This window comes from Dermochelys coriacea, chromosome 9, assembly GCF_009764565.3.
Source record: "Dermochelys coriacea isolate rDerCor1 chromosome 9, rDerCor1.pri.v4, whole genome shotgun sequence".
Lineage (NCBI taxonomy): Eukaryota > Metazoa > Chordata > Testudines > Dermochelyidae > Dermochelys > Dermochelys coriacea.
In genome coordinates, this window is record NC_050076.1 from 6,578,497 (window position 1) to 6,592,856 (window position 14,360).

Below are 14,360 nucleotides of genomic sequence, written 5' to 3' on the forward strand. Positions count from 1 at the left end.
GCCCCTTGGCTTCCTTGGCCCCGGGGGCAGGCCTCCTGCCAGCCCAGCAGCTGAAGAGTTAAAATACCTGCAGTCCAGGCTCCACCTCAGTGAGTTGAGGGGAGGAAAGAGGCAGAGATCTGTGGAGCAGGCCAGTGAGCACAGAGGGCTCTGTGTGCCGGCAGGGAGGAGGGCAAAGCCAAGCCAAGCCAGCCCTGTGAGTTTCCAGCAGCTGTGTAGCCCCGGACCAGGAAGGAAGGAGGGAGGAAGCCTCTCAGGATCCCAGCCGGCTCCTGCAGCACCGCTAGCTCAGCCCCAGCATGTTGCAGTGGTAAGTGCGCCCGGGCTTTCTGCTGATTTCCCAGCGAGGCTGGCAGGGAGATGGGGGTGGGGGGCAAGGGGAGATCATCGCCCCCCACTTTTCTCTCTGAGGCAAAGAAGTTGCAGCTGAGCTGGGCTCTGCCTCCCGCTGCCCCCGGGCCGGCTGTGGGGCAAAGCGTTTGGAGAGGCGCGTTCAGCCCCGGGGGGACTCCGGGTTCGGGGGTGCCCCTCGGAGGGGTTTCGGCGCCCACGAGCGGGGAGCGCGGCCGTGGCTGTCAGGGGGTGACGAGCTGGGGAGTCACCGCAGGAGTCAGGCTGGGGGAATTGCCTTGGGCTGGTCGCCGGTCCGCTCCCCCCCGGGGCTCGCCGGCTTCTCCTCCATCCCCAGCGCAAAGCCCCCCACGGGACATCGCGGAGCCGCTGGTGCCGCTCGCTTTTCGGGACCAAGTCCTGGGTTGGGTCGGGGGGGGGGGTGTTTTGCACCATCCGTGTCCCAAAGGCTCCTTTGAGTTTCTCAGCGGGCTGGCTCCGGAGCTGGCGCTCGGGGGAAAGGTAAAGGCATGGGGGGGGGGGCGTCAGTGTCCAAACTCAGCCCCCACCTGGCTTCCAGCGGCGCCTCAGCAACCAGCGCCCAAGCGATGTCCGTCCCCCCCCCCCGGGGTGGGGCACATCTCCCCCCAGATCAGCGCACGGCTCGGTTGCTGAGATTCCCCCCCCCCTTCGTTGCACACTGTACTGGCATTCATGTGGAACCAGCTCAGCCCCTCTGGGGCCTGGGGCACGGCTCCTCAATGCGGGACACTGTTGCCCATTGGAGGAGTTTTGCGGGGGGGGGGGGCGGAATGGGATCAACCCGCCCCGCAGCAGTGGCAATTAATTGGTTATTCCAGCAGCTCCATCCGTGGAGCCTGGGAGATGCCAGTTCAGGGGCCCCACTGGGACTCGGTTTTGCTGACATGTTTTTCAGTGTAAAATCTCTCTCCCTTCATTTAACCCTAAGAAAGGGACATGTCAGCAGAGAGCCCCGTGTTACCAATTAGCCGGCTGGCCACCACGGGGCCTGTCTGAAAGTCATGGCCCCTCCTGGCTTCCGCAGAGAGGAAAGGGAATGAAATACACTCACCTGCTGTGCCAGAGGGACTCGAACTTCTAGTCTGGAACCCTTGGGTTCTAGATCTGATCCCATGAGCTCCCAAGTCCCCAGGTGGGATTGGCTCTGAGATCCCTGTGTTCCCAGCGGCAGAGCCAGCTTAATAACTGAATCTAAAGGAGGAATTAAAAAAAAGAGAGAGAGATTCCAGTCCAGTCAAAGGGGGGTTTTCATGGGACTGGAAAGCCTGCCTGTCTCTCCAGAGACTTTGGATTTATAGATGGACTCACCCGGGGGGGCCTTCCATTCCATACAGGGCCAGCATCCAGAATGGGATCTGTTTGTTCTTAATTAGATAATTTAGATTGATAAAGGCTTGGACTAGATTCCAAGGTGGCATGACTCACCCAAGGGGTAGGCGGTGTGACCTACAAGCTGGGGGAGACCGAAGAAGAGGCAAGTGAGAGCGGAGTTTGGCCAACTTAAAGCACCCCTTCCTGGGGAAGAGTTGATCTCAGGTGGGTTTCCTACTGGTGCGGCTCCATTGACTTCAGGGAAGCTACTCCTGAGTTACATGGGTGTGATTAGAATCCGGTCCTTTTCCTGCTCTCTCCCTCCCTCAGTGTGTGAGTTTCACCTGTGCAGATTCTCTTAGTCCGCGGGCCAGATTCCAAAAGGATGTATAGAGAGGGCATAAGTTACACATCGGTGAGCAGGGGAGCATTTAAGGGAGTGTAATTTGCAGCCAGTAGAAGTTAACTGGGAGAGAGTAGAGTCTCTCTCCAGTTAAGCATTACCCAGTAGCCTCCCACTGGGACCATTGTTTCCTTGTACGTGAACGTCCCTCCCAATAAAAGCAGATGGTAGAAAATTCTGGGGGATCTCTGCAGGGAGAGGAATGTGGCATGAGACTGGAACTCCTAGTTCAGGAATGTTCAAATCCAAGGTTTGCTTCAGGCCTAGCTCCAACTGCTAGTGATTATTTCTACCCTGCAGTGAGGTGCCTGGAAGGAGCTCCCAGTCTAGGGGCCTAATACTGCACTCCCTGCTCAGTCTAATGCCCATTGAGGTCACTGAGAGTTTTGCCTGGCTAAGGACTGCAGGATTGGATCCTTGGTCTGTACAGACTGGTACATATACACTCAATGGGGCAGATTCACAGCTGGTGCGAGCTGTCATAGCTGTGGCAGTTCATACCAGCTGAGGATCTGCCCCCAGTTGGTCTGTTTTACCTCTCACCTAGGAACCTTTCACACTTGTATGTCCTGTGGCTCTGGCTCAGTGGAGTGAGTTAGAGAATTGGGCTCTAGGGGAACCAGTGCAGAGATGATGTGTAAGGTGCTATAGACCAAACTCCCTTAAGCCCTTGTCTGCACTAGTAAGTTCCACTGGTTGAACTGAAGGTGTGACTCAAAACTGGTTTAATTGTCCAGGCACAAACTCCTGTGTGGACGCTCTTATTTTGGTTTAGCTCCAATCGATTAGAAATAGGTTTGCACCCGAAGAAATAAGGAGTTTGCCCCAATTCAGCTAACCCCACCAGGTGTTAAATCAGAATGAAAGCAATTAAACCATGGAGACAACTTGCTAACTGCATGTTATGTGTATGAATGGGGGAGTCTACTCTGATGGCATTTACACCTTGTGCAGCTGGAAGGTGGATAAAGAGATAAGTTAAAGCAGGACTTTATCTCACCCCTCCAGAATCCTTCCATTAGTTATTTTTCCAGCTCAGCCCTTTCTTCCAGCCCCATGGAGGTGAATTACCACAGTGAGCCAAATTCAGAGGTGATGAGTTAGAGGGGGATATGAGTCTGATTGTGAAAGAGGCTGTGTGTTGGGAAGGGGGTCACTGGTGTAATTGCATCTGTTTAATATCCAACTATTTACATTGTTGCACCCCTCTACTGGTTACAGTGTGGCTCAAACCAGTTCAAGCGTGTTTCCGTTCGGTCTTTGCACTAGTGCAGCCAGAACAATCTCAACCCTGTCCAATGAAACTAATGCCACTTTTCTAACCGAGCCAATCCCTGAGATGGTGTCCTGTACACCCAGCGTGGGGTGTATTTGACATCAGTTCAGGCTCAGCTACACTCCCTCGTGCTGACTTGCTTGCCTCTGAATTTAGCCCAGTCTCTGTCTGTTACACACGGGTTCAAAGTAAATGAATTGCACAGGAGCTCGCTGGTATGGGTGAGGGTTTTGTTTGTGTTTTGTGAAACATCTCCTGGCTGATTGATATAATACTTCAGCTAACCACAATGAGCTCAGTAATCTCATGATCTTTTGGGCCTTCCCTGCTGTTTGTTACTGCTGGAGGGGCTGGGCAGGGGGGCGCCACGCCATAAAAAGACTGACAAACTCTTGCGGCAGGAACCTTGTTTTTCAATTTGCTCTGCAAAGTGCCCTGGGTGTAGTGAAAATAACGGCTGTAACGCTGGGGCTGGAACAAGCGCTGTCCTAGAATGCGATCCAGCAGGCGGTGAGGTCGAGGTCAGAGGAGAGAAAGGCAGACGGGATGAGTGAAATGATCTGAGCTGCCTGGGTTTCTGAAAGCACTGGTGCCTACTGGAGTAAGACTAGAGTTGCCAACTTTGGTTGGCTGGATTCCTGGACATTTCACCGCTGGAGGGTTGGCAACCCCAGGTAACATAATCCTGGAGGGTTGGCAACCTCAGGTAACACTAAGGGTGCATCTACACGGGCACTGGAGGTGTCATTTTCAGATCAGGGAGATGTCTGTGTATGCTAAAAATGGAGTGTAGCCGGCTAGCTGCTCCCAGTGTGCACCCAGGGTCTGGGACGGGATTGTAGTTGGGCGGCTGGCTTATTCCACTGCTCACACTTCCACGGCCACGCTGCTCTTTGGACCATGCTCGCTCAATCTAAGCTCCAGCTGCAAGGTTAGACATATCCTGCTAGAATGCTGGGACGCTGGAGAGTCCAGATGTCAGGGCTATTCCCTGGGCAGTTACAAAAACCTGAGCCCCGACTACTACAGCTGCCCACTTGTGTGGGTTGGGTACTGGACCTCCTCACCCTTTTCCAATAGAGATCCGTGGCTCCTGCCACCTTGATTACTGTTGCTGCAGAAGTATTAGCTCCTGGAAATAAGGTTGTAGTGTTAGTGTGGACGGGCTGCTGGGGCTGAAATGTAATTGACAGACGCGGGATTGTCACGAGGTAGAACCGTTTGTAATGATTATTTATCAGGTTTATTACAATAGTGTCTGGGGCCAACTGGAGATGGGGCCCCGTTGTGCTAAACGCTGTACAAACATGGAATAAGAAATAGTTGCTACAACATAGGGCTTTACCATTGAAACAGAGAGAACACAGAGATAGCGTAGGTGAAAGGGACAGAAAGTACAAGTGGAGAGAACCATGTGCTGCTTACAAATGTCATGGCAGTGCTGTGATTCTTTTTTGCAGTAGGGCTGTGTTAAGAGGGGGGTTAGCTGGATGGAAAGAAGGAAGATAAGGTACCATCTTACTAGGAAGCCCTAGGATTACTAGACATAATTGGCAAAGAGTCCTGCCCTGTGGCACCTTATAGACTAACAGACGTATTGGAGCATAAGCTTTCGTGGGTGAATGCCCACTTCATCAGATGCATCTAGTGACATAATTGATTATAATTTGAAGCATAGAGCTGATATTGCTAATAGCTGGGAATATACTCAAGAATGATGGATCAGAGGGCAAAAGGTTAATTAACAAACTAATTTAAATAACTTGGAGTTAAGATTGCTCCTATGTATGGAACATGAGGGTTTTATATTAAATAAAACAACATCATGGAAGCATATGGCAGTATGGGAATGAAAGAGTTAAGGGGAGGTAGATAAATATTCAAATACTCTCACAGTTCATACAGTCTCAGATAAATATATACATATAAAATATCACATACAATATCTGTCCACCTTCCCATAACTGTTTATTTCCATACTCTTAGCTGTAACCAGAGCTACCACATGGGTGGTTTTTATATTATTAATAGATACAAAGAAGTTATAGATGCTTATAAATGACCAGCTTCGGGGTTTTCATGAATTAAAAACAGTTTGATTGTAAATCTTCAGGTTTTGCATACAGTTAAGTGCCATTTAATTTAAAAAAAAACATAAAGAAGAATTATTTACAAAATCTGGCCTTATTGTTTGATATAGTGACAGGTCCCTTATAAAATCTGTCTGGCCTGACAGGCATTTCATAAAGTTTATTGAGGGTAAGAGGAAGCAGAAGGAAATTGGGAACTTGGCAGATCATACCTAACATGCAGAGGAAGGTGGAGCATCATCAAATTTCTGTTGGGCAAAGAGAGTCCAGGGACATTATAGAAAGCATGACCTCTGCACTGAGCTATCGGAATCCAGAGGCCTTATAGAGCATCTAATCTCTGCACTAACCCTATATAAATTTATAAAAACAAAGAAATTCTCACAACAAAAATGTTAACGAAGTTCAGGTTATTCCCATAGCGTGTCACAGCCAGTGTTGCCACCTCTTGTGATTTTATCACATAGCGATATTGGATGTTTTACTTAAAGCCCCAGCTCCTGGAGATAAGTGATGACACGTGAATCGCATCTTTAATTTAAAAAGTACATTTCTAGCCCATGGCTGTGGAGAAAAGCTTGTAACTGGGACCTGAGTACTCCCTAGAGCAGGGGTGGCCAGCCTGAGAAGGAGCCGGAATTTACCAATGTTCATTCCTCCCTCCCTGCACCTCCTGATCAGCTGTTTCGAGGCATGCAGGAGGCTCTGTGGGGGGGAAAGCGAGGGCATGGCAGGCTCAGGGGAGGGGTTGGGAAGGGGTGGAGTGGGGGCAGGACCTGTGGCAGAGCCAGGGGTTGAGCAGTGAGCACCCCCCGGCACATTGGAAAGTTGTCGACTGTAGCTCCAGCCCCGGAGTCAGTGCCTATACAAGGAGCCACGTGTTAACTTCTGAAGAACCGCATGGGGCTCCGGAGCCACAGGTTGGCCACCCCTGCCCTAGAGGCTCAAACTGGAGGGCCAAGAAAAGGTATCCAAAATTGATTTTTAAAAAAGCTTATGATTTTTAAGCCACTCTTGCGATTTTGAGCGGCCAGATATGTGATTTTTGTATGCAGTGGTGTTGTAGCCAGGTGGGTCCCAAGATATCAGAGAGAGAAGCTGGAAGAAGTAAGATCTTTTATTGGATCAGCATTCTGTTGGTGAGAGAGACAAGCTTTCGAGCCACACAGAGGCTATCTACACACACTACAGCTTCCATCAGTACAAGTTATGTCACTCAGGGGTGTGACTAAACCACCCCTCTGAGCGACATAAGTTACACTGACCTAAGTGCCAGCGTGGACAGTGTTATGTCCAGCCAACTGAGCTACTGCCGCTGTTCACTCACAGGTGTTGGGGGAGTTTTTGTTTTTTATCATTTTCCTGCGTGAGTTGATTCGAGAGCGTCACTCACATACTTGTTATTGGAGCATTGAGTGCACTGGATGAGGTACATCACTTGTTGTGATAGGCACTTGTAGGACCCATGGATCTTGACAGGTGTGTTGTGGCAGGGGGTGTTGATCATTGCAGCAGTCGAGATATGTCTGCGGGTTTTGCATCTGTTGTTCTGGCAGGGCCTGGTGCCACTTTGAGTTAGTGTGTCCTGGTCTGTGGGGAACTAGCTGCTGCTGCTGAGCTTGGAGAGACTGGGGGGCTGTTTGAAGGGCAGAATTGGGGGTTCAAGGAAGATTTATTTCAGAATAGGTTCCCCATCAAGTATGTGTTATAGTTGTTTGATGATACCCTATATGGATTCCAGTGTGGGGTGGTAGATCTTGCAATCTTTGAACACTTTGGGGGTAGCGATACTGAATTTCCCTCAACCAGCCAATAATTACATACAAAATAGGCCCTACCCAGGAACAGGCCCCTCCTTTGACCAATTACTTTGAAATTTTCCAGAAGAATTCTCATGTACCCTGAAATAATCACGGAAATGCTTTTCCTGCTTTATATGGGACACGAATCAGACGGTTAGTACGTTAGAAATCCCATAGCTACCGCTTATGAGATAGCTTGCTTGTGATCGTAACTCCGGAGCTACTACTGATTCATATCATATGAATATCCTAATTCATATTCAAAGCATTTCTTTATAGCTGCAATTTTTTCCCCTGAAACTCTAAGGAAATGCCCTCACTGTGAAACCATAAGCGATCCTGCAACAAAATCCAGTGTTAAAATCAAAGAGCGCAGTGGAACCGGGGAAAACTTTTATCTCCCAAACCACAGGCCGCTACTGCTTGAGCATAACGAAGCCCCCTTGTTCCAGGGTTAAAGCATAGCCGGACGATTAGGTTTTCCCTATGCTGCAGCCAGCCACCAGCCGGCAAACTGCTCATTGGCTGGGTTTGTGAAGGCCACGCATTTCGCTGGGCGGCTCGTCTCTGTTTGTTTGGAACATGATAACTTTTGAATGAGGCATCTGATCCATTCCAAAATGTCAGGGAATGTTCTAGGCATCCCTGGCCAGAATCCTATTGATTTTGGGGGGAAATCGGACAAAAATGAAAAAGGAACAATCTGAGACAGGTGAGCCCCCTGCCATCTAATTAGCACAGCCATTGAGAGGTGGGGAAATGGGCAGGGGGAATGGAGGCACAAACACCCCTGCTGTGGAGAGGAGAATGGGAGGAGGAGGAATGGAGAGCACACAAAAGTATGTGTGTGTGTATTTTGGAGGATGGAATGGGGGGCATACAGGGAAGGGGGGAGTTGTTCCTGACAAAGAGGGGAATGGGAGGGTGGTACAGAGGCAACGTGTGAGGTGAAGGATTTAAGGAGCCCCAAGTCTGTGCAGTGAACCTGGCCTATACCAACTACGAAGTGTGCAACCTGCTAGTAACCGTTTTCAGTGAGATACAATGGCTAATAGTTTTGGCTTAATCATGATGTTCTTCCAGCATAGGTGGCGCATGAGTTTCCAAGGAGATTTAACTCTGTGCCAAATTGCCAGGGGGTCGCAACCAACTGCTTCGGAGCTAGTGAGACCCCAAGGGCCTTAGAACCAAACCAGCATTTCCAGCCTGGGGACCGTTTTTAAAACGCTCTGTTACCTGGAATGAATGTAATCGATTTTCTTCAGACGTTGCAGCTATGTTTGCCTTTGCCTTCAGCAGTGACCTGCCTACTCTCAGCTCAAACCAATTCTGCTCAGCTGAGTTCTGGGGATAAGGGATAAAAACTAGGCACTGAGGGTTGTCGTGCCATAGCGCAAGAGTGGTGGGAGAAGCAGATCGATACAAGATTGGGGTATTGTGGGCCTCAAGCAGAACCTTTGTAGCACCCCAGAAATGCAATATTGCATTAGCACACAGAGAGGCAAGAACCCGGAAACGAGGACGAGGACGAGCAGGGCGGGGATTTGTAGGAGTGGGGAGGAAGTGATGTCAGGTTGACAGGCCAGGAAGAGACATGGTTTTGGACAGAGCCCCATGGAACCCGCACTGAAAGTGGGAAAGGACCTGCCAAAAGAGCGACTAGTGCAGTGACCAGAGGTAGAGGAGGGAGGAGGACCGCAGAGGATGGTATCTGAAAGGCCAGGAGAAGAACTGATTTCAAGGAGGAGGATGTGATCAGCAGAGAGGAGACATAGGACAAGGAGGGAGGATGGCTGAGGCTGCTGGAGACCAAGTGAGAACAGTCTCAGTGGGGTGGAGAGGGTGGAAGCTGGACTTAGGGAGGGGAGATCCAGGCTGGCGCTGGATGGGAGGGCCCTGAGGCAGCAGCTGTAGACGGTGTGTTAGATGAACTTAGCAATGAGAAGCATGGGCAGCGGGTGGAGCACCCTTCTTGGGAGCCGAGCCCCCAATTCTACCCCTTCCGCCCGCCCCCTGGCAGCCAGAGCCACGAGCCCCCCTGCCTCCCTGTCGCCGGAGCCACAAGCCCCCGACCCGGAGAAGCCCTGAGCCCACCCACCCCCCTCATCTGGAGGTTATTTGAAGCCCCCCTCCCACCTGCTCGGAGGAGCCCGGGCTGGCTGAAGCTGGAGTGTCCCCCCTCTCCCACATGCCCAGAGGAGCCCTGGGCCAGCTGCAGCCGCACCTCCCCTGCCTTCCCCTCCCCAGACCCTAGCCACTGCGGGGAAAGGGTCTCTTCGAAGACCCTTTTGATATGCCCCATGCAGTTTCCGGGGCGGCTGAGGAAGTGGTATGTGCTACTCAGATTCCTGGGCTCCTCAGTCATCTCCTTGGAGTGGAGGAAGATGACTGAGGAACCCAGGAAGCTGAATAGCACATACTGCCTCCTCAATGTGCTTGGGGCATTATAAAGCAAAAACCTCCTCCCCAAACCGCACAACTGGGGGTCTGGCAGCCTCCCCTGGCCTATTATACCTGCCACCCATGGTGAGAAGGGAGATGGGGCAGCAACTGGGAGGCCGGGGATGGGGTGGGGAGGTCAGCTGTTGGAGGGACATGGAGGAGGTGAGCAGGAGGCAGACGAGAGAGAGGCTGAGGAGAGGGAGGGAAAAGGGGAGAGATGTCAGTGCCCCGAGGGGCAGGAAAAGGGGTCAGATGGAGAGCAGGGGAGAAACCTCGATGTGGGAAGAGGAAAAGGTGTTGGGGGGGTGGAACGGGGGTGGGTGGCGCAGGGATCTCATTGATTTTCTCTTGGGAAGGATCAGCCTGCATTGGATGGAGGGGGAGGAAATGCGGGCTACAGAACGGGGGCTCGTGTGACCCGGATGGGGCTCTGGGACGCGCCGTCTCTGGGAAACGCTTTCCAGAGCAGCAGCTACTTCCCGGGGGATCCCATCGGCCCAGCCCACTGCCTGTGCCTCAAGCTCGATGAAATCCACAGCCCCGATGCTACACCCCTTCCATGCCCCCACCACGGCCAGCTCCGCTCGGCATCTCACAACCTGCCTTGTGTTCAGAGAAGGTGACGGGCTCCTGCTGGGTAAACAAGTCATTGGCTGGGGGAGAAGCCCTGACCCTCACGGGGCAGTGGGGCGGGAGGAAATTGGAGCAGAGGAGAGGGCAAGAGCAGCAGGGCCGGAGCCGGTTTGGGAGCTACGCAAATAACCGCAGTCGGGTCCCGTCCTCAGTACAGACAGCAGAGATCTGGCTTCTTCTGAGTGCTCTGGGACAGCAGCCCTGGGAAGTGGGGATGGCGGGTGAGGAAAGGAGGTTCTCTTTTCCCCATCCAGGGCGTAGCAAAGTTCCCAGCGTCCTGCATTAGGCAGATCCAAATGGACTCAGCAATGGCCAGGTATTGCCCCCTCCCTCTGCCCTAGGGACAGAAGAGAAAATGCCCCTCCATGAGTCATCATAGGGGGAATATTTTACCTGTTAGATCAGCGGCGCTTGTCACACGGCTGATAGCGTCCCTCATTTCTGACTGTGTCTAGCCATGAGTGAGTAGGAGACGGACGGACAGGTTGTGTGGATTTATTGGTGACTCTCTGCTTCCAACAGTTGTTACGTCAGGGAGAAATTACAAGGAGCGTGTGAAGGGGGGAGGGGTTTAACATGCAGTGTTTTGAGAATGCAAAAGTTGAAGACTGAGAAAAATCTGCCCCAAAAGTTTGAAAACAAAAGTTTGCTGGGAGCAAGTCAAGTGGGTTTTTACCCACGAAAGCTTATGCCCAAATAAATCTGTTAGTCTTTAAGGTGCCACCGGACTCCTCATTGTTTTTGTGGATAAAGACTAACGCAGCTACTCCCTGATACTAGCATAGGCGCCAACTTCTCCTGGCCCCAGTGCGTGCTCGCCCTGCCCCGACTCCACCCCTGCCCTGTCCCTATTCCAACCCCTTCGCCAAAGTCCCCGCCCCAACTCGGCCCCTTCCCCGCCCCAACTCGGGCCCCCTCCCTGCCCCTATTGGACTCCTTCCCCAAATCCCCGCCTCGTCCCCTGAGCACGACGCGTTCCCACTCCTTCCCCCAGCTTGTTAGGCTGTGGCAGCAAGCGCTGGGAGGAGAAGCGGGGACAAGATGTGCTCAGAGGTGAGCTGGGGTGGGGAGTTTGGTTGCCAGTGGGTGCAGAGCATCCACCCATTTTTCCCCATGGGTGCTCCAGCCCTGGAGCACCCACGGAGTCGGCACCTGTGGATACTAGTCAAATAATGACATAGGATGTCTTCCTACCCTCCTTACAAATGTGAAAGTAAACCATATGTACCTAGACCTGGGCAGAAAACCTACATTTTTCCCATGACAAAAATTGGTTCAGGTTTTTAAGTTGAAAAGTTCCACTTCTTTCCCCAAAGGGAATTCAGAACTGTTTCAAAATGTAAATGTTTATTCAAATTGCCATTTTAAAATGAAATGACAATTTTCATTTCATTTCAACTTAAAATATAGGGGTGAGAGCAAAATATGGAGGTGAGAGTGGGGTTGGTTCTTTTTCCCCCCTTCTGTTTAAAAAGACCTAAACAACATTTTAAGTGGAAATGGAATTTGAGCTTTCGACATTTCAGCATAAAATATCCCGTTCTGATTTGCCTTTTTTCCCCTAAACCAAAAATGTGAAACAAAATGACATTTTAAGGCACTTGGAAATGAACATGGATTTTGATATTTATGGTGGAAAAATAGAAAATTTTCACGGGAATTGACACTGCAAAAAAATCAGTTTTGATAGAACCCTATATTTCAGCAAGAAAACTTTCTGCCCTCACTGTTTTAATGAGTGTCGTTTTGTGTCTGATATTTACATGGTGAGAATTTGTAAACCGTCTAACACTTCTTAAATGAATAGACAAAAAACTTCAATTGGCTTTACTCGTACTCTAGAGTGGGGCTGCCTCTCTTTCCCCCCCAACCCCCCACCCTTAACCTATCCTAGATACATTCTAGGAAGATAGGCAGGGATGATGCCCTAGCCTCTGTTTACCAGAAGCTGGAAATGAGCGACAGGGGATGGATCATTTGATGATTCCCTGTTCTGTTCATTGCCTCTGGGGCACCTGGCACTGGCCACTGTCAGAAGACAGGATCCTGGGCTAGATGGACTATTGGCCTGACCTAGTATGTCTGTTCTTATGTTCTCCCTATTTGTCCCTGTTGTTTCCTTCTCTTATGTAACAAGTATTGTCTTGGCATTTGCATTGCAGTGTCTCTCTGATTGTAAGAATAAAAGATTGTTGCACACAGTGGGCTGACCCCTGAGATTCTACCCCAGCTGACAGCATCTTTGCCTTAACCATACACCTTGTCTCTTTAGGAAGAAGACGATCTACAAAAGTGTCTGCCTGTCCTTTGTGCTGGTGATCATGGTGACAGTGCTGCAGAGGGGGATGACTCCTAGCCATTTCATGCCGGGCCAGCAGCAGAAAGAATTGCACCAAGAGCCTGTGAAAGCTCAGAAGAGAGATGGCATCTTCTCCAAGACCGGCCACTTCTGGAAGAGCAAGATGGAGAAGGCCCATCTGGAGGCGGAGGGAATCACTGAGAACCAGGTGAAATCCTGGGACGTCACCACTATCAACTGCACGGCCAACCAGAACATGAGCAAGATGGACTGGTTCAAGGGGCTGGAGCCCAACTTTCAGCAGTTCTTGCTTTACCGGCATTGTAGGTACTTTCCCATGCTGATCAACCACCCAGAGAAGTGCAGGGGTGACATTTACCTGCTGATTGTGGTCAAGTCCATCATCACGCAGCACGACCGGCGGGAGGCCATCCGAAGGACCTGGGGCCAGGAGAAGGAGGTGGATGGGAAAAAGATCAAGACTCTATTTCTGCTGGGCACGGCCTCCAAAGAAGAAGAGAGGGCCAACTACCAGAAGCTGCTGGATTATGAGAACCATATCTATGGGGATATCCTACAATGGGATTTCCTGGACAGTTTCTTCAACCTCACCCTCAAGGAGGTCCATTTCTTAAAGTGGCTCAACATCTACTGTGACAACATTCGCTATATCTTCAAGGGGGATGACGACGTCTTCGTCAGCCCCAGCAACATTCTGGAGTTTCTGGAGAACAAGAAGGAAGGAGACCTCTTTGTGGGAGATGTCCTGTACAAGGCCAGGCCGATCCGGAAGAAAGAGAACAAGTACTACATCCCCAGCGCTCTCTACAACAAGAACATCTACCCACCCTATGCTGGTGGTGGAGGTTTCCTCATGGACGGGCCCCTGGCCATAAAGCTCCACAGGGCCTCAGAGACCTTGGAGCTGTACCCCATTGATGACGTCTTCCTGGGGATGTGCCTGGAGGTACTCAAGGTGGCGCCAGTCAGACATGAGGGCTTCAAGACCTTCGGCATTGTGAAGAACAAGAACAGCAAGATGAACAAGGAGCCGTGTTTCTACCGGGACATGATGGTGGTTCACAAACTGTTGCCCCTGGAGCTGCTCCAGATGTGGAGCCTGGTCCACAGTAACTTAACTTGCTCCAGAAAGCTCAACGTCCTTTAGTGTGTGGCTTCCCTGAGGGGCTGCGGCAGGAAGGGCTGGAGCAGCTGGAACCTTGTCCTGCGGGGCGAGGGGAAAGAACCTAGAACCAGATGAAGGCAACAAACAGTTCTGGGACTATTCCAGAGCCTTCCCTTCCGGCGACGAGAGAAGAGAGACTGTGTTCGGGGGGAGGGAAGGTTTCTAATGGGGTATTTTTGTACTGTATTGCATTTTTTATCTCCAACTGGGTTGGGGGGGTCACTGAAAAAGGAGAATGGGGATCATCTTGGGGGAAATTTCTGGGTGACACATTTCAGGAAAGATGTGGACAAATTGGAGAAAGTCCAGAGAAGAGCAATAAAAATGATAAAAGGTCTAGAAAATATGACCTAGGAGGGAAGATTGAAAAAGTTGGGTTTGTTTAGTCTGGAGAAGAGAAGACTGAGAGGGGACATATGTTTTCAAGTACATAAATGGTTGTTACAAGGAGGAGGGAGAAAAATTGTTCTTGTTAACTTCTGAGGATACGACAAGAAGCAATGGTATTAAATTGCAGTAAGAGTGGTTTAGGTTGGACATTTAGGA

The 14,360-nt window shown here is 50.8% G+C and overlaps 1 protein-coding gene across 1 annotated transcript; it reads left to right on the forward strand.

Annotated features, from left to right (window-relative positions):
- The first annotated feature begins 48 nt into the window (after positions 1-48).
- On the forward strand, positions 49-14,045 carry B3GNT7 (UDP-GlcNAc:betaGal beta-1,3-N-acetylglucosaminyltransferase 7). Its single transcript, XM_038416800.2, has 2 exons — positions 49-310; positions 12,602-14,045. Exons 1-2 carry the CDS (start codon positions 300-302, stop codon positions 13,794-13,796), a joined length of 1,206 nt encoding a protein of 401 aa, XP_038272728.1. The 5' UTR covers positions 49-299; the 3' UTR covers positions 13,797-14,045.
- Positions 14,046-14,360: the final 315 nt, after the last annotated feature.